The sequence below is a fragment of the Anguilla rostrata genome, chromosome 17 (assembly GCF_018555375.3).
Source record: "Anguilla rostrata isolate EN2019 chromosome 17, ASM1855537v3, whole genome shotgun sequence".
Taxonomy (NCBI): domain Eukaryota; kingdom Metazoa; phylum Chordata; class Actinopteri; order Anguilliformes; family Anguillidae; genus Anguilla; species Anguilla rostrata.
In genome coordinates this window covers 16950013-16969699 of record NC_057949.1, presented here as the reverse complement: position 1 = coordinate 16969699, position 19687 = coordinate 16950013, and the positions used below count along the sequence as shown (strand labels likewise).

General features: G+C 43.2%; 1 protein-coding gene across 1 annotated transcript; it reads right to left on the bottom strand.

Moving 5' to 3' along the window:
- Positions 1-1826: 1826 nt before the first annotated feature.
- Positions 1827-11686, bottom strand: LOC135243538 (dual specificity protein phosphatase 3-like). Its single transcript, XM_064315455.1, has 4 exons — positions 11209-11686; positions 5678-5910; positions 4493-4697; positions 1827-3380 (listed from the first exon to the last, which is right to left on the bottom strand). The coding sequence occupies exons 1-4, from the start codon at positions 11376-11378 to the stop codon at positions 3377-3379; spliced, it is 612 nt and encodes a 203-aa protein (XP_064171525.1). The 5' UTR covers positions 11379-11686; the 3' UTR covers positions 1827-3376.
- Positions 11687-19687: the final 8001 nt, after the last annotated feature.

The following is a 19687-nucleotide window of genomic DNA, read 5'->3' as shown; positions in this document are numbered from 1 at the left end:
CAAGAATGAAAGTCTAAAAGCATCAATGCACGTCCAAACAGCCGATTCATTTCATTTTCCCCCCCGATTACTTATTCATTTCATTCTTATTCTCCTTTGTAAACAGATGACAGGCAGGAACTCAGTGATCTAAAAGCTCTTGTTCGAGAGTTTGAAACTGAATAAAAACAAGCCGCTCGAGACAGGGTCTGCGGTGCTGCAGTCAGTAACGAAGAAACATGACTTACAGTGCAGTAGTACAGTCTGGTGTTTTGACACATGATTGATGATTCTAAATAATGAATCTAAATGACCGAAAAGACATTGAGCGGATCCGCAGATGAGAAGGCTTCCTGGGGGATCTGTGGGAGAGAGATATGGAGGAGCGGTGCGGAGGAAGAAGGGAGTGAAAAACGGGAGTGGAAGTGAAGCACAGGGCCAAATCTGTTTTCCATCCGCTCCTCCGTCGCACTCCATCATTTTCCTCCCTTTCCCAATGCCCCTCGTGCGCTGCCCCCTCTGACGGTCTCCCCCAATCCTTCTCTTTCCAGCGGCGGGAAGTTTTACCCTGACAGGTGGAAGGCCTCTGAGCCTCAGCTACACCCCAGTAACGGGGGGAGACGAGCGCTGTGCTCGCCTCAGCATTGAGCGCGTTCCTCGTCCAGCGCACCGCTAACCGTAAAAAACGGCGACACCAAATCTCCAGCTGAAGAACGTTGTGTCAGCACACTTCTACGGTCAGGAAGGGCCCCCCTCCTGAGCTCCTTAGAGGCTCATTGTGTAGAACAAAATGGCGGTTGGGATCCAGAGGGAACGATATGAATCAGTGATGTAATTAGGGTTTTAATCTCCTTATATTCCAGGATGCTACACAAAGATTCCCTTTATTTTGGACTGTGCTTCTAGTACTGTTGGGGAGGCGAGTGGAGTGAGGCAGCGAGATGTTGCAGCAGAGGGTGCGACAGAGTGTGTCTCCACCTGCTGGTCAGTTACTGTAACACAGTCAGATGTACACTTTGTCCATTGTTTACTGTCTGCTGGTTTACTTTTCTTTTTTTCTTTTTTTTAATTATATTTTTGCTTTTTTGCTGACAGGACTCTATCTTTGTCTGATGTTACACGTTTTAATATCAAGAATGATTGGGTTCTGCAGAAATCTTTCAATACCAGGAATGCACTGTTGAACTTAGAAGTAAAAATTTACTTTCTTAAAGAAGTTGAGCAGATGGCACAAACCGTGTGAGAATGCAGACTCTATCATGCAAACCCCTCCCCTACGTCTGAATCTCTAAAGAGGAAAAAAAAAAACAAGAAAGATGACAGTTCATTTTTAAAAGTGCTTTGTGGGTGGGAGCCATTTTAAGAAAGAAGGCCTTGCCACGTTATTTGCTTGATTCTTTTTGGAACAAGAATAAAGATTCTGGTGTTATGAACTGTATATGTAGTCATATATTTATGTATATATATATAAAGCACTATTCATATATATATATATATATATATATGAATAGTGCTTTAACAGCAACATATGCTTTGCTTGGATTTTTGAACTTGTTTCAAATCCCTCAGCGCATTGTTAAAAATAAAATGGTTCTGGCTGTGCTGTGATAATAAATATATGACACTCTACCCTTTTTGTTTCAGGAAAATCAATAAGCACGTTACGGTGGTGAGATTCAAATTCTAGGAACAGGCATGAATATTTTGTTGATCATTTTGCAGTAAAAAAAAACCTTAGATCTAGTAAAGAAAACTTGTGGTTACTGGGATACTGGGATCACTGGATGATTTCTAAATGTTTTTGATGATGCTTGAGGAAAAAAAAAAAGCTCACCCCGGACTACCAGTCAAGCAACAAGCCACTCTTTAATATTCCGACAGAGTAAAGCAACATTTGCAGTATTCTGGACTTTTAAACTTAAGCACTTCTTCATTTTACACTACTATACACATGACATATCAGCAGCAGTCAGGAAGGCTTGAGGCTTCCACACGCTTGCATACAAGAATCAATAATAATACACACATGTTCAAATACTATGATTATTGGTTTTGAATACAATAAGTTATAAAGATTACAGTAAATAAAACATTGTGGCAGAGAGTAAAAATCCTTTAAGATGGCAGTGCTAAAACTCCGCCCACCCAACCCTACCCACACACCCCCTACCCCCAACCCCAAGACTTCTAAATATGTATTCAATATCAATGCAGGGGACCACATTTTGCTTTTGCAGTGATTTAACGGGTTGTCCTTTTGCCTGTGTAATTCAGTGTCTAAGTGTCTAACTGCGGTTTTTAAGGTTTGAAACAGCTGTGCTGTCACAGGTAAGGATGGCACAAATCAGAACAGGCACAGAGCAGAACATATCAGACTGGGTCACGTGACCAGAGGATGTGCATACACGAGCGTGAAAATCACAGAGCATCTTTGCGTGGTTAGTGCTCGCCAGTCAGAGTAAGTGATCTGTCTGCTTGAGTGATCACAAAATAGAAATGAGTGACTACGGCAGACCCAGTTACAGAAACCCTTTCTTTCTCCAGGAATGTCAGTGGAATGTTCACTGTGGATGTCTTTCACTTTATATGTAATTGTCTTCCATTTAATATTTCCTAATTTACATTAAACTCCACAGCGCTGCCTTGTAGATGAACAGCGAAAGAACAGTGCGCGGATGCAGAATAATGGGGTGTGGACCTCGCCCGTTTACAGATCAGATCAGGGTCGTTCTAAAGAGCCCGTCGAGCAAGTCTGACTCAGTAAATTTTGGTGCTTCGCTCAGGGAAATCCTCTTTTAATCGAGTACCCTGTTTCATTCAGAGGGCACAGATGGAAAATAAAAGTTATGTTTTTTTTTTTTAGCATAAAAGTTATTTGTATTTATATTTTATTATCTCTTGAGCACCTAGAGACGAGGACACAACCCATGGAACAGGAAGTATGTGAGCGAGGGTTATGATGCGAGATTCTGCACCTTGTGATAAAGCAGCAGTGTTCTGAAGTACATCTTTCAGTATGTTAGATTCTTTCATAGAGAGGCAATTTTTGCTAGAAATATGTAGCACAGATGCGCTCATCTTGCACTAAAATGATGTTTTATGGGTACACACAGAAATAAAAAATGAACAAAAAACATAAGCAGCTCTCATCTGTCGCTCTCTCCTCTACGTTAAAAATGTCCCTGAAGCTTCAGAGCTATGATGTAGAATGCGATGGGCGTTGACACGGCAACAGGCCAGGGACAGAGAATCACAGGAACGCTAGGCTTCTAGCACGTTCTCCACCAGGTCCCTAATGTCCTCATTAAACAGGGAGGGAGAGCCGGATGAATAACACCCCCTGGTCTGTTCTGCTCTGTCAGCGGTGCTGCAACGAGAGCTCTCCTACCCTTTACATTCACCTGGGAGCACAAGAGAAGCGAAGACATCGTCCTGTTATCGTCATCTCTGTTACGTTCAACACAAACCAAAATGACTGAAACCATGGAAATTAAAGGTCTGGGTCTTGTATGAGTGAGTGTGTGTGTGTGTGTGTGTGTGTGTGTATTTGTGTGTGTGTGTGTGTGTGCGCACATGCATGTAAGACCCAGCTGTGCTAGAATGATAACAGGAGCATGTTCAAATAAACTTGACATACATTTAATAACAGCGTACTGACAATGGAGACTTCAAACATGCGGTAGCTGGTAGCCTGTGTGAATGTGTGCGACTGGTAATTCCCACAATATCCAACAAACACAGGGCATTTTAACACAAAAGGCAGGCGATGTTAGGCACAGAAAGAGACAAGGATGTGGGATCCTTTAGGACATCACACAGTAGCAGCCTCGACTGAATCACCCAAGGGACAGCAAAGTGTTTGTGATATAATCATTTCAATGGGCGGACTTTATGTTTCATTTTTATGGAAGTTCAGGAGTCAAAATTCTGTGTGTGTGTATGATAGTTATGAGTGTGATAGTTATGGCATGAGTAACTATCAGTGCAGATTTCAGTGTACACACATACAAACATCAGCAACTTCCGGGAATAGCACACAATAGTCCCATCTGAACAATACGTATAATATGACAGATTCCGTTTGGGGAAGCTGTGAAACGCAACACACCCCTTTCCCCATCAGTAGAAGACATCTGAAAGTTACTGCACGGAAACCGCTGCAAAAATAACAACTAGATTGAATTTCCCAAGATTCCAGAGACCCAGAAGGTAAGGTGAGTGAGCCAGGACATGTGAGAAACGGCAGTGGAACCTTTCTGTGAGCCACAGGAATGGAGAGAGAGTGGCAGGGGAGTTATTACAGCATCGCCCAGGGCCACAGGCTCCTCCCCTTCCTCTCCACCCTCTGTCCACTCAGGTATAACTCAGACATAAACCCTGCAGTGTCAGCACACACAGGGCTGACAGTATTGTGTGTGTGTGTGTGTGTGTGTGTGCATGTTCATGCGTGTGTGTGTGTGCATTGTGCATCGGTATCCTGCTGCAGGCTCTCTGTCCTAAGCCGAGCTCTCACTTGGGCCGGATCTTGCCCTCCCTGACGAGCCGCTCGTTCAGTTGGCACAGCTGGCGCAGGAAGCCGTCGTTGGGCCCGATCTCCCTCTTCTGCCGCACCACAGCCAGCGCCGTCCGCACATCCATCCCGTGTCGGAGCATGAGGTAGGCGATGACCAGGGTGGGGGAACGGCTGTATCCCTCTCGACAGTGTACGTACACCTTCCCTGGAGGGGCGGGGTAGTGGGGTGGGGAGACAGAGACGAATGGTGACCTCAGGGATTGGGGGGGGTAGAGAGCAGCTGCCGAACCCCAAACCTGCTGAGCAAAGCGTGAAGACGGGAACACAGCCCTGACCTCCGCGCCGCGCAGGCAAGGTCACCCCGGAAACCGCTCCCTCCCTCCATCGTTCATCAGTGACCCCGCTCTGACGTCCCGTGAGTACGGAGAGTACACCTCGTCCTGCTCCTGACCTGTACCACAACCCCAGCGTGGAACGCAAAGTGGGGGGGGGGGCTGCCCTTGGGATGACAGGTGAGCCTGCTCTGTGTCTCTATTGGCCAGAACAGGCGGCCCTGCCCTCCCCCCAGCGTATCTCTATTTCAGCAGCTAGTCTGCACCTGCTGTTCCTCAGACTGAGCTTCTCTCTCACTGCCTTAAATAAGACACGCGGAATCATCATTTAAAATCATTCAGCGGTTAATAAATCACTATTATTATTAAATTATTAATAATCTACGATTATCATTAATCATCTATCCATAGGAATAGCGAGTACAATAGCAAGGTTATAATGTCCATTAGAGACAACAGTGAAGCCATTTTAGAGTGCAAAATAAATCTATGTTATATATCGGCAAAGCCCAGATCAGTAATGATAAATTAGCGGGCTGTCAGAGTTTTTTGGAATGACTAACCGTCCTGTGTGCAACGGTATTATGGAGTACGGTAACGGCCCTTAGGAGATGTTAAAGCACGGTAAAAGGCACTGGAGTGGTGAGATAGTAATACAGGAGGGCTTCCGTCTATCACAGATCAGTGGCGGCATTGAGCGGTTACCACCATTACTGCTGACATTCATCTTTCACTCTGTCAGGAAGGATTGAGGTAAGACGAGGACAGGAGCGACACACGGGGACGCCGGAGAGAGGCGTGCCGGCGGGCGGGCGGGGGGGCGGGGGGGCGGGGGGGCGGGCGGGCGCCGTACCCTTTCCGTCCTTGTGCGCCAGCGCCTTCTCGATGAAGTCGGCCGCCTCCTCGAAGAAGACGCTGAGGTCGAAGTGGTCGGTGTCGCTGGCCTGCATGCCGCGGTAGGCGATCCCCGACCCGGCGTAGAACTCGGCGCTGGTGTTGACGTGCATGAAGGAGTTGCCCTCGGCGGCGTTGAGGATGTGCGTCACGCCCAGCTTCTGCAGCCGCATCACGTTCTGCGCCACGAACCTGCGGGAGTCGCGCAGCGCCGCGTGAGTCAGACGGGGAGGAAGCGCATGCAATGCGACGGTACTGTCAGCGCAGCTCCTGATCGCAACCGACGACTGTAGAAGTGCACAGCTACGGTTCGGATTAGCAAAACATAACAACACAGATAATAACACAACCAGAATTAACTCTAATTATTTAACCAAGCACTTTGAACTTTGGACATTTTCCAATTAATTTATTCCACTTATTATACAACGTTGGAAGCGATAAGGGGCTCTTTGACCGAGTCAATCTAGTGACACGTTGTTTGGCACTGCCCAGCTCACACAAACTGTCACATTCTTTGTAGTGTAGTGTGAGGTCGCTGTGAATAATAAGAGTGTAGTAATGTTTTCATGTTTTTTTTTTTCTCCCCGCCCTCCAAAGCCCAACATTCCAGATACACGGTTAACGTGTCAAAATGACACATACTTCTTCTGCACAAAAACGGTTGAAGTGTTTCTCTGTTGTAACAAAGAGCTACACAACCGTCTAAAAATATATTTTAGTACAATATTAGACTTCAGTGGGAGTGATGGTATTTACAAAATTGCAGCTTTTGGGTAGGTGTGAAAGAAAAGGTGTGTTTCGAAAATAATCCATAATCCACACTGTGCCTTCATTTGCGCAGTTACCGCTGACATCATCCTTTTATAACAAATATTGACCAACAGAGTCAGTGGCATTCTCATTCAATACTTCTGAAATCACGCACACAGGCTCAACGGCTGAACAGCAACTGTTCTGTATCTCACACACATGGAGCCCACAACACTGGTTCAGTCATCTAGGTTAGGCTGTGGTTTTCCACATTCACACTTTTCTTGTGCACTGCAGCAGTGTGGGCCTGTCCCACCCGGCATGGAGGCGCATGCATTATCCACGGGGCTCGAGCGGAACAAATCGCGGGGCCGTTTTTAGGTGGCAGGGGTGTCTGTCAAAGCCAGAAGCACCCGTGGGACAGCAGAGCGTTCTCAACGTGCCGAGGAGATCCCGGCTGCCGCCCGGAGACGATGGAACGACCGCGAGCCCGCAGCATGGTGCGTAAAACAGACAGAGCCCGCGGGGAGGATGTGGTCTGTGTTCCTCACGCTACGAGGCCCCTCACCTTTCTGACCTTTCTGTCTTCATCTACAGCAGAGGTGTCAAACTGACACCCGAGGAGGCCACAGCGTCTGCGGGTTTTCACGTTCTCCTTTCAACAAGCTACCAATTAAGGCCTTGAGAACAAGGTGTGTGGATTCCTTAGCCAATCAATGACTTAAATGAAACGCTTCTGCCGAGAACACCCCAAGAACCAGCAGATGGAGTTTGACACCTCTGATCTACAGGATGACTGGTCTCCTGAACCACATCTTTTTCTCTCTCTTTCTGACACCACACATGAGTACACACACACACACACACACACAAACAGTCTAACAGAAAACGTGCCACCCAAATGATATACAATTGGTGACTAACAGCCATAACTCAGGCAGAGAAGATTGCAGTGGAACAGCACATGGCTTCCACTGGGCATGCTTATGTAGCCCATGATGTTCTGCGTGAAGCTTGAGACTCCAAATTAACAGCCATAAATTTCCCTCCCCGCCCTACTGACACGTCACTGCAGAAGAAAGGCCAGCGATCTCCTTCCTGGAATTTCTCATCACCAGTGAATTAGCAGCAGCACCCTGTTCAGCACTGGTTCTGTCACCGCGATGGTTTATGCCTTGAATTGACTTGCTCCCCTCCGGTTCTATACCGATACATAGAGTTCTCACACAGTCCCAACGGTATGCTATTGATCTGAGCCCATTACCCGCTTCCCAGTCTCGTACATCAGCTGGACAGAGCTGGTATATTTCTCGCAAGGTGCTTGATTCTCCGCTGAGTGTGTGTGTGTGTGCTAGTGCCAGCTATGGGGGAATCATAACAGCAGTTGTGTGGGTGCATGTGTTTGTGTTTCTATGTGTGGGTGTGTGAGTGTGTGTGTGTACGTGTATGTATGTGTAGCTGTGTCAGTGTGTTTGTGGGTGTGTTTTTGTGTGTTTTTCTGTGACTGTATTTTTGTTTGTGTGTGCACTTGTGTGCGCATGAATTTGTGTGCCTGTGTTTGTGTGTACATGTGTGTTTGTGTGTGCCTGAGTCTGTGTTTCTGTGTATGTGCATGTTTTCCTTTGTATGTGCGTGTGTGTGTGTTCGAGTGAGTGTGTGTGTGTTTGTGGATGTGTATGTGTGTGTGTTTGTGTGTGTATGTGTGTCCGTGCATGTGTATGTGCGTGTGTGTGTTCGTGTGTATGTTTGTGCATGAGTATGTGTGTGTTTGTGTGTGTGTGTGTGTGTGTGTTTGTGCATGTGTATGTGTGTATGCGTGTGTTTGTGTGTGTTTGTGTGTGTTTGTGTGTGTGTTGGTGCATGTGTATGTGTGTATGCGTGTGTGTTTGCGTGTGTATGTGTGTATGTGTGTGTTTGTGTATGCATGCACTCCACTCACTCCCTCTACACCAGCTTGTTCCTCCCTTAACTGCTTCCTGCCGCCTGCCTGTCAATTATTCATTCTTCCATTTTCACACAGTGCGCCAGCACAGCGAGTACAGGGTACGTTTCCCAAATGCGCGCTAACAACACGGTTCCTTCATGCACCGGCGTCCCCTCGAGTACCACAATTACACAAAACACTAGACAAATCACTGCCTGCAACACGGCTTTCTTAGTGCTGAATTTGACAGGGCTATACATTGTCTGCTGTGCATGCATGACACTGACACATAATGTGCACTATAAGTTACATAAGCTTGTTACATGAATAATGCATGGGTCTGATGAAGTGCCACTGATGTAGTTCACAAAGTGCTGACAATTTACTGCTGTAATTACATTAAAACTATGTGTCACAACAATAGGTGTCTAGGGGCTCTGCTTGTTCGTACCTTGAGAGAGAATTGTGTAACTGCATTATATATGAAGAATACATACTCAAAGACAATGTCGAAAAATGTATCCCTTAATCTAAATTTAAGTACCAAGTCATGTGGAATACCAGGTTGATACAGAACATAATGGCATAATCTCAGAGTCACTTTAAATGCATATGTAATGATAGCCCAGAATTTCTGAGGCATTACTTAGACAAATGCCTGACAAAATTCCCACTGCGCAGCTCTGGAGTAGAGTTAGGCACTAATCGCCGGGAGTGATGGGGGCTCACTGACTCAGACCAGTCCAGTTCTGGCCAGGGCTGGGAGTCCCACAAGGAGATCGATGACTGGGCAAAGCCTTAACTCGAGTATAGAGGATTCCAGTCAGCAGGTTAAAGTAGACTACTGCAGAATATAAGTAGGCATCTATATCATATCCACAGCCACAGGCCTTACATCCCTTACCCAAGAAAAAAACAATTTATAGGAACAGCGAAGCAATGTGGTGTGCACTGCAGTAATGTCATTATTATTATTATTATTATTATTATTATTATTATTATTCATAATAAATTATTATAACTTAAAGGATTCCCAAAGTTTTCAGTGGAATAGTAAGAATGGACAGGAGTGTGAAATGTATTTAAATAAACTTGGCAAGTTAAGGATGGATTTTCCAGGATGGGTGTGTCTACATAAAACGCATAAACAATGAGACAGTGACAGCTCTGATTTGGCAAACTGGGAAGGGCGTGTCCCTGTCTCTCCACCAGAGCCAAGTAAATCCCCAAGGGACTGCATCCTTCACTGCATCCTGTAAACAAACATTACATTACATTACATTACAGGCATTTAGCAGACACTCTTATCCAGAGCAATGTACAACAAGTGCAGCGTACAACAAACGGCTCGGTAAACTGCTTTAAGAGCGTATGGGTGTGCACAGGCGTGTGGTCATATATCAGTGTGCATGCATGCAGCGGCACAGTATTGGGCCGGGAGGGTGGGGTTTAGAACAATTTCCAGGGCACTTCCTGACAGAGGCCCTCAAAAAGTGTGCTGGGATAGGTTAGAGGGGCCCAATGTGACATTATATCATGGGGCTCAAAATCCCTTGAGGTTCCTATGCATTCATATCCTGTGTATGTACAGTATATGAGTGTGTGCCTGTCAGAAGAACAGAGGACCAATCCTCCAATTAATAACCACTGTATTGTTTTAAAGTCTGGAGGAGGGATCCAGTGTGTGGGAGAGAGATTGGGGGTTGTAGAGAGAACGTGCCCTCGAAACGATTTTAATTTGAAACTTTACCAGGGGAATACAGCCTTTTGTGCCACACTTCTATTTTAGTCTCTCAGTTATATATATATATATATATGTGTGTGTGTGTGTGTGTGTGTGTGTGTGTAAGCATATGCAAAAATATTTCATATTATGTAACAAATAAAACTTAGTACAGGTTATACAACTAAATTCTTTGTAAGAATACAAGCTGGTTCATGTTAACTGTATTTTCACTCATATCCGGAATTGTTCAACAAATTGATTTGAGAATGCTAGACTATGAGTCGCCTCGATTGCTATCAGCAAGTATACTTACCACATTCAGAAATCATTAACAAGATCCCCTGCTCAACCATCACCAAAAGGCAATGCAACACAGTGAAAGGTTCAGTGTCAAATCAACTCTTACAGAGTACTTATGGTCCTACTGTGGTCCCTATTGGACTCATATGTACATATGTTTGTTAAATTAACAAATTGAATTTATTAAATGTATAAGTCGAAGCAAAAACGGTTTATAGAATATAGTGCTAGTATACCTATAAGTGCAAGACAGTGTAAAATTATTATTATTTTATTTTTAATGAAAATTATGTTTCAGCACCCAATCGTACGAATCAAATGGTTGGTTGCAATATCCTGCCCATATACATTTCATTACGTGCACATTGGGCGTCATGGATGTAGCAACTTAAAAACAATAAAAACACGTGCACTTGGAGATATGGAATGCCGACGCATTGTTTACCTATTTACCCAAACCAAATATTACGAGCAAAATAAAGACAAAGGGAAAATTCTGAGATGAGCTTCGGGTGAACAGTTCACTTTTATAATCGTTCCCAGAGAGAAATGAAATGGGGTGATTTAAGGGGAAGCGATAATTCGTATTCACAATGCATGCTTCCAACACTCGTTGGTTATCTTTCTAGAATATCCCAGCATCTTTCCTTGCGCGTGTCGAAAAACTAGACGAGGATGTGTTGCCGAAGCCAAAGAAGTATATGTGTCATCAGGTAATTTCGGGGAATGGCGTGACAAGATAATACGCCGAGAAATCTTAGGATTTTACTAGGAACGAAGTACTTACGCGTTGCCCACGTAAATCCTGGGATAAACCTCGTTGAAATGCTGGGTTGGCAGGAAGTAAAAGCCATTTCCATCTGAGAGGAGATCGTTAAGCTGTTGCACAGACACCTCGTAGTCTGACATGTTGACTTCAGCTGGGGCCGGTACCTTGGCCGGACTGTTTTTCTTCATGATACCGAGCAGTCCTTCCAACGTGGCGAACAAGTGTCAGTTTTCTACGCGCGTCGGGGAGGTGTTCGTTCAAACTGCTGCATACCCTCTGTACTCTTTGCCCAGTCTCTGAAGCGCTTCTGCACTCCTACTATTCGTACAGCACACACACCAGACTTTCTCCCGGACAGACCGTGCAGACAGACAGTGGCGGAATGAAGGGTGAACCGGAGAGGACAGTGATAAGCGCGCCAGGGTGGCAACCATAAAACGACAAACGTTCTGCTGGTGGATCTGTTAAAGGGACCGCTCTCTCGTGCGCGTCAGTGTCATTATAGACTTCCGTTGTCAGCACTGTTAATGAATTACACCTGTCATAAGCAGATGAAAAGTGATATTTCTTCTGACTAGCACTGCTCATCTTGGCCGAGACATATTGGTAGTATGTGACCAAAATGAGGATTTGAATTAGGATTCTGTCTGTTTCATAAACTACAGCAACAATTGCGGAGTATGACAATGTTTGAGCGATAGGACTTGTGCTGATGTGGCTTGAAATCTATTTATATTGTTTTCAGTTCACAGTGGAATAACATGCACTATGCCTGCCTGCTAGTCGGACATATGGAGTTTTACTGTTTTGTATGCGATCTATAGTCGATGTTACACTTATTTGATACAGAAGAGCACAGTTATTCTATGAGTATATGACCAATTTTCAAACAGCTACATCTCTCTCAAACTTCAAGCACAAGCTAAGGTCCACCCTTATACATTAGTTTCTCTGAACATGTCACGTGTTCTCTTTCTCTCTCTCTCTTCCTCTCTCTTTCTCTGTCTCACCGTCTCTCTCACCTGCTGTCCTTCCTGTTTTAACCTTCCCACCCATGACCACACTCTCACATTCTCACTCAAGCACATGCACATGTTCGCACATACACACGCACACACTCACATTATAGGCTACTTTTGAAATGACTACTTGTCCATTCTTTACTGTATCTGTGATTTTCCTCATTATGTATCAAGTTCAATCTGTCACAGATTTTTATGTTTTGTTTTGTTTTTCTTTGTTGTTTTGTGGTTTTACTTACTTCTCCTGCAATGTGCCTGTATTATAGTTTAGGGCAGGACTTTTAAAAGCCCCCTAGGGCTTCTCTCCTCTCCTACACAATTGTGTTGTATTTTATGTATGATGTTAGTGTCCTTTTATGTCTTTTATTGTGATTGTCTGCAAATAAATCAAATCAAATGTTATTGTAGTATTGTATTGGAGTTTTGTGGAACCATACAGTACTCGAGGGAAAGAATTTACACATACACTAAATGCACTGTTCCATTTGCACAGGATATCTTATACAATGGTCAGAGAGTGTTGACAAAAAACAGAGAGAGATAAGGAGATAGTGAAAAGACTAAATAATGTTTGTGACTAGTGAGTGGCACAGATTGCAACTCAGAGATGAGATTACACATTTGTTTTATTTTCAGTAAATGAGTCAAATGCAGACTGCAGTTAATACAACTCTCCATGTCAAATGGTTCTTCGATGCTACTTTATTACATTGTACCAAATTAGCTGTAAAAAGCCCTATCTATAATGTCACTATAAACATGAAATGCACTATAGTGGCCAGCATTGGCATTGAAAATAATATATATATATACAGTACTTTTCCAGAACTATATGGACACCTGAACATCACACCCATATGCACTTGTTGAACATCTCATTCCAAAACCATTGGCATTAATATGAAGTTTATTCCTTATACCTTACAGGTGCAGTCACACAAAATAACAGGGGCAAACTGAACAGAACATAAAGCAAAAAAAAGTTTATGAATGCCAACAGCCATTAAAATGACAGGTTATGGATATAACTAACCTCTCTATGGAAGGTGTACACATTTCTTCCTGAATTTAAGTGCAATGTAAGGAATTTAAATGTTGTGTTCAGTAACAGAAATAAAAAACTAACACAAGTACTCACCATTACAATGATGTAAACGAGTGTTTGCCAAAAAATTATCAATATTTTGAACTTTAAAACTGTTAAAAATTTTATTTTGTCTATTGTAAGTACACTCAGTCTGGTTTAACAGTGAGGTCAATTTTTTAACTTGTCAATTACTATAATTCAGATACTTTATTTGTGGAAATTTATGATAATTTTAATTTACAAATACTTATTATGTGTTTCTATGCCAGCAGAGTATTTTTGGCAGAATGATTGACAGGTGAATCAATGCTACGCGGGGCCCTGGTGGTTTGTTGATACCATTAACACTGTCACAGAGCTCTTTTTTGTATTCATGTGCTGACTGTGCTGTTTTTCAACAGTGTTGGATATCTGCAAAGTACATCGCCTAGGGTGAAAGCAAATGTGATGGTAATTTTATTACACTGCACTTCTTTTTTCCAAAATGCCACCACCAGTGGATGATTTTTGCTAAATTAATAAATAAATCGATAAAAATCTGTTCAGTGTGAGTCTGAAAAAACAATCAACCTTGTAATGTAAAAAAAACCCTGTAATGTAAGACAAAAGGTGAATTGTTCTTTGCTGATCCGTGCGCAGGTGTGTAATTACATTCTCTGGATGTTTAGAGAGCACAGCTGAAAGGAGAATAGGAGGGTTTTTCTTTTTATACAAGACTCATTTAAATGTATCTTCTGAGACTTTCCCACTCCTCAAGATAAAAAGAGCTGATCTGTTTCAGGCCGTAAGATTGTATCAAGATCTTTTCAGCTCAAGGGTTCTCACCTTTGAAATGCTGCATGTCTGTGTGTGTGTGTGTGTGTGTGTGTGTGTGTGGGTGTGCATGTGACTAAATAATACTGTACAAAATTTACTCTTTATGAACTTAACATTTATGACAATCTATTGAGACTAGAAACCCTTCCACTATATATTCCAGTCTCTCCCTTTACTGATTTCAGATTATGGACCTGCAACAGCCAACAGCAGAAGATTTCAGGTCAACAACTTTTCTGTGTTACCAGAAGACGTGTCTTTTCGTTGAGCGCTGTCAGGTGATATTCATGTTCCCGTCAGCAGATGGCACTAACGGACCATTTCATAGGATTGCTCACCCTACTGACTGTACAACTCATTCCCATTCTGAGGACAAAATCGTTGACTGTACTACTGAGTGGCAGTGGGAACCAATGCTAGCAGCTGGCTATCCAAAACAGAGCAGTGCATGCTTCCTTCACAGCTCTCCTTTGATACTTTCCTTGGGTCATGCTGTGGTCAGTGTCTACATGGCCATTGATCACGTCATTTGCAACTAAAGGGTTTCCATTTTTATAACATGGCCAGGGGGGTATAATGAACAGGGAAGTCCTTAGAGCATTAGCTGCCAGTGAGAGAGCCTGAGATTATTAGTCATTAAAAATTCATGATTTGATACTTTAACCCGCAGGCCAAATCACTGTGAATTCTATGCCCATGTTTATATTTCAGCTCTTTTTTATTGGTTCAATAGACGCGCACACACACGCACACACACATGCAACAATGTTTGTCCCTAATGGAGCAGAGGGCCCACAGGTCCATTACATAAGTGGATTAGGAGGACACTGAATCCGATAAGGTCACACTGTCCACAGAACCAATTTATTAGCAATATGGAAAAGAAAGCGTGAGGGATTAGGGGCACAGATGGTTAGCTCACGCGAACAGGGTGCGTAGTGGAGCTGAGCATTCTGGGAAGCCGGCAACACAGCCATCGCACAGCTGACCGGCTCTCGCACCACAGGCCCTGCTGGCCCTGTGCTCTTCCTTGCCTGTGCTAACTTACCGACTCGTCCGCTCCATTCATGGGAGTGGTCGCTCCTGTTAGCGCGCTGGCCCTATGACATACCCATCTGTCTGCCCATCTCACTGCATGGCCGCTGCCTTTGCCCTGACTGTGACACGCTTGTGCTTGCTCAGAGAAAGTACTACAACTTGGGTCCATCCTATGAAGAGACTGACAGGATTGTCTTTCCTTATTATAGTAGTGACCTCAAAAAGCTTTGAAATGGGAGGACTATGCATAAAAAGTGCTGAACTTTCTACATGGAAAAACCAAAGTTTATAAAAATTCCCTTAAATGAAGGAGAATCTGCATTTTAAATACATGTTTGTTTGATTACAAATACAAAATTTTGGAGAACATTGTCCCAAATATTATGAAGCTCACTATATGCTATATGTGAAGCATGACACAATAATTTCCCATTATATTTCAGAATTTAGCAGACACTCTTATCCAGAGTAACTTACACAGATCATGTTTTTACATACATTGCATTTATACAGCTGGATATTTTTACTGAAACAATTCACATTATGTAACTTCTTAATTCATATGATGACAGATCCCCAGCTAGGAATTACATGCACAATCTATGTGTCACATGGCCTCTTTGCTTTTTATTTCAGGATTGCTTTTTCTTTCAAAATTGTACATTCCTAAACACAAAAAAATGCTAGTTTTATGGTAGCTTTGAAGCTACATGCAGCATTATGAATAAGTGATGGAACTATATTAGTGTCCTAATTAGGGTAGGTTTGTCATTGGAATATGAATAGCTAATTAGCTACTAAATTATTCAGATTGTAGCTATGTACTCTACATAAAAATCTAGTAATTTAGCCATCTAAAACATAGGCTACTGATGAAATATTATTGAAAGGAATAGTTAATTTTCTGGATGTTTTTATATTTTAGCTCTTTTGTACAGTATGTCTTGCCCAGACAGTTTGTTTGCGCAGTGATATTTTAGATACTTACAGAAGTTTCTGACAACCAGCTGACTTTACAATAGCAGTTATAGGGACTTCAGGTTCTTTTTTTTTTGGTCAACAGCAGGAAAATACATTTCAAGTAGCTTGTGCAATGACATCTTGTCTCTCCAGAAGCTGTACATATGAACAAAATGTCATAGTGCTTCTTCATAATCACAAATGTAAACATCGGTTTTTATATTGTGCCGGTACTACTTTTGTTGAGCACAGTAGTCTCGGGTTGCATGCTTACAGCTTCTGAAGATAGCATCCCAAGCTGCTTTAAAGCAAAATTAAGTGTAATTCTTTAAACTCCAAACCCAAAAATGCCCAATACCTGCTTTTCACAGGTTTGTTCATGCTGGAACAAAGTCAGCTGCACGTGCACGTGAGTGGGGTCGAAAGTCTGGGGCAGGGCTCTGTACAGCCACAGCTTACTTACCGCGATGGGTGTAGACTTCGTACAATACAGCTTCTTTTATTTTTGTTGCTATTTCATTTTATCGAACCTTTTATTTAATCAGGTATTCCTGCTGAAAATTCATTTCTATTTTTCCACTGATGACCTGGAGAAGGGAGAATCAATGCTGGCTTCTCTTGCATAGAGGGTTGGTTTTGAGTCAATTTCCATGCAAGAGAACGCAGATGTGATTTTGAAGCCAGTATTGTTCAGGTGTGGAGTACATTAACATGCCCTATAGACTCTGTGCTAATACGCTACATGAAATGCTCTCACACACAGTCTAAAATTGGGCTAATTTTGCTCCATTAAATGCAATTATTGCCCAGTTTCAGGAGGTGCAGCAGCATTGAGAGTTTACACTGGTGTTAATGGATGGCTGTAACTAAATGACATTTTGTGCTGTAATCACACTGCAGATATTTTCTGACCTGGGCTATTTGTGTGAATCTGTGTAGCGTGTAAATCAACACACCTGACACACAAAGACGGCACTCAGTTCCAGCGTGCTGTTTGTCTGTTTCCATGGCGATAGCAAGGAGATGCCGAGAGATGCCATGGTAACCATCCTCATCATGGAGAAACCAGCCATGCTCCATCATCATTCTGGATCATGGTCGGTTATTTTCTGGCTTATTATTTTTGTGCATAATAAGTAGGTATGAAATCCTGCAGACCCTTCAATCCTCTTCATATCATCTCTTTTTATTCTTTTTTTTCGCATTTTTTAACATTACGCTTGAAGGCTACCTCATCCCATAGTTCTTTAAACACACTGTTGAAACATGGTGATCACACACACAATGATTGTATTATGTACTGTAAGGTATGTTGCTGTTCAACATTTTGCGGATTGTGTTTGTGCATGCATGTAGGAAATGGTCTCTCCCGAGCTGAAATACACTTTATCGACACCATTGTATGTGATGATTACCCACAGTTAGATAAAGAATTCAATGGATTTGTAAGCCTCTTTATATGCTGGGGACCACAGGAGAAGCTGTCTCAAATGCCTACCAGCAACATGGTCCACTTTTACACTATACACAGGCATATACATTCAGAAACACATACTGTGTATGCTTTTATAGAATATTTGAATATTTCTTGATATGCTGCTCATTACACGAATGCATATTAGACAGTAGGCCTGTCAATGTACAGGTGTGTCGGAGCATGTCAGTGTGTGTGTGTGTGTGTGTGTGTGTGTGTGCATACGTGCGTGTGTGTGTGTGTGTGTCATGTGTGATTGATTGATCGATTAATGGCACTGATTGGCCAGAGATTTAACTCATCCGGTGTCCCGGGTTTAAATCAGTCTCCGATTAGAAGGGGGAAATGAAACCCAGCAGTACTGCTGGCCTCGAGGGCCAGATGTGAGTATCCCTGTATCAGACAAGGCCAATCTTTAAGTCAGGGGTCTGCAGGACTGCAGTTTCTGCTGGTTTTTGTCATTTCTTTTCAATCAGCAGACAGTATAGACCTCAGAAACAAGGTGTGCAAACAACTTTCACCAATAAATGACTTAAGCACTTAAGTGCAGGTACACATCAAAAAGCATCAGACACAGTAGCCCTCCTGGATTTGAGGTTGCAACCCCTGCACTAAGCAATCTTGTGAGCGTTCAGAAATTCCTCACTGTTAGAGTTGGTGCTGCTATTCATTGTATACATGTAATACAGCGCCACTGCATGCAGGTCTGGATTCGATCGACATTTGCCCTTAACTTTCAAATGTATGAAAGTGTTCATTTTTCACAAACACCAGGTTTGCAATTTAATTTTAGTGATCACAAAGCCACAGTCTTATTCATCCTGTGTTATTTCTTTCACAGCAGACGTCTACCTCCTAACCAGGCTGATACTTTGCATCACATTGACCTACATAAGACATAAGAGGGCATTGTAATGCATTGGAAATGTAGCCTCCTTTATTTAGCGCTCATGGCTGTCCTTGATTGTACATGGATAGCCGATGATAACCAGCCTAAAGCAGAATAGCGACAAAATGAGAAGCCGTAATGGGAGGCAAACTGCGAGCAGGGTAATTTCCCCTTGAGGATCTGATTAGACTCGGTTAACAATGCGCCTCCTCAGGCTGAGCTGAGGAAGAAGCGCATCGAAAACCCCATGATCCTTCTGAGCCAGCCATTAGACCACAATCTGCCACCAGGACCAGAGTCTGAAGTGTGATTTATAAGACAAGGTGACATAACCTGGACTAATGTGGCCTCTGACCAGATGCACAGCTACGCAGGAAGCTAAAGCAACGCCCGGTCACTTCTGAAAGTGCGCCTCCTGCTGGCTCAACTTCAAGTTCCCGATAGTGAGCAAACATGTACTTTACAGTAACCTAATAATTAATCCAATCAAGTAAAGGTTGCTTTTGGAAGCCCTCTTATTCTGTATTAGTCAGAAAAAAAGAATAGAAAACACTGATCACCTGCAGAGAGTGACCATGAAAATGACATGTCACATTTTCCATAAATTGTCTCTTGGACTCTTGACGACACCTCAAGGTCAAAAGCTATTCGGCAGGAAAAGCTGTGTGGCAGCCTGAAGCATCTGGTTTCTCACCAGTTTTCAGTCATGAAAAACATATTCATGCATTCAGTGGATCTCTAAACTGAAGTGTTGCCTTACAACTGGCTCATTTGTGAGAGTCCATAATGTATTTATATATTAAATTCATTATCTGTGCTGGGGAGGTCATGTCTCTCGAGTAGCGGGTCGGGGGGTTAGAGTTCTCTCGCTATTCCACCTGTGAAATGGAAATGGTGTGAGTTAGACTCTGGGGGGCACAGGAGAGACCCCCCCAAAGACTCTATCCCTAAAAGGCTGGGGGGTCACCGTGTCCTCCAGAATGAACCCTTGAGGGATCATTCAGTGGGACGTGAGAGTTTGGACTGGGAGAGGCAGTGTTCCCATGGGCGTCCTCTGTGCACTAATTGGAAGTATTGGCTGAGTCAAGCAGGCGGGGCTGAAATTCGGAATGCTGAGTTTTGTGTGAGGTGCAGATGCTTTTGTGGTTCCCCTGAGGGGCATATCAGATATAATTCCCTGGATTCAACCTTGCATTAACTCTGACTCACAA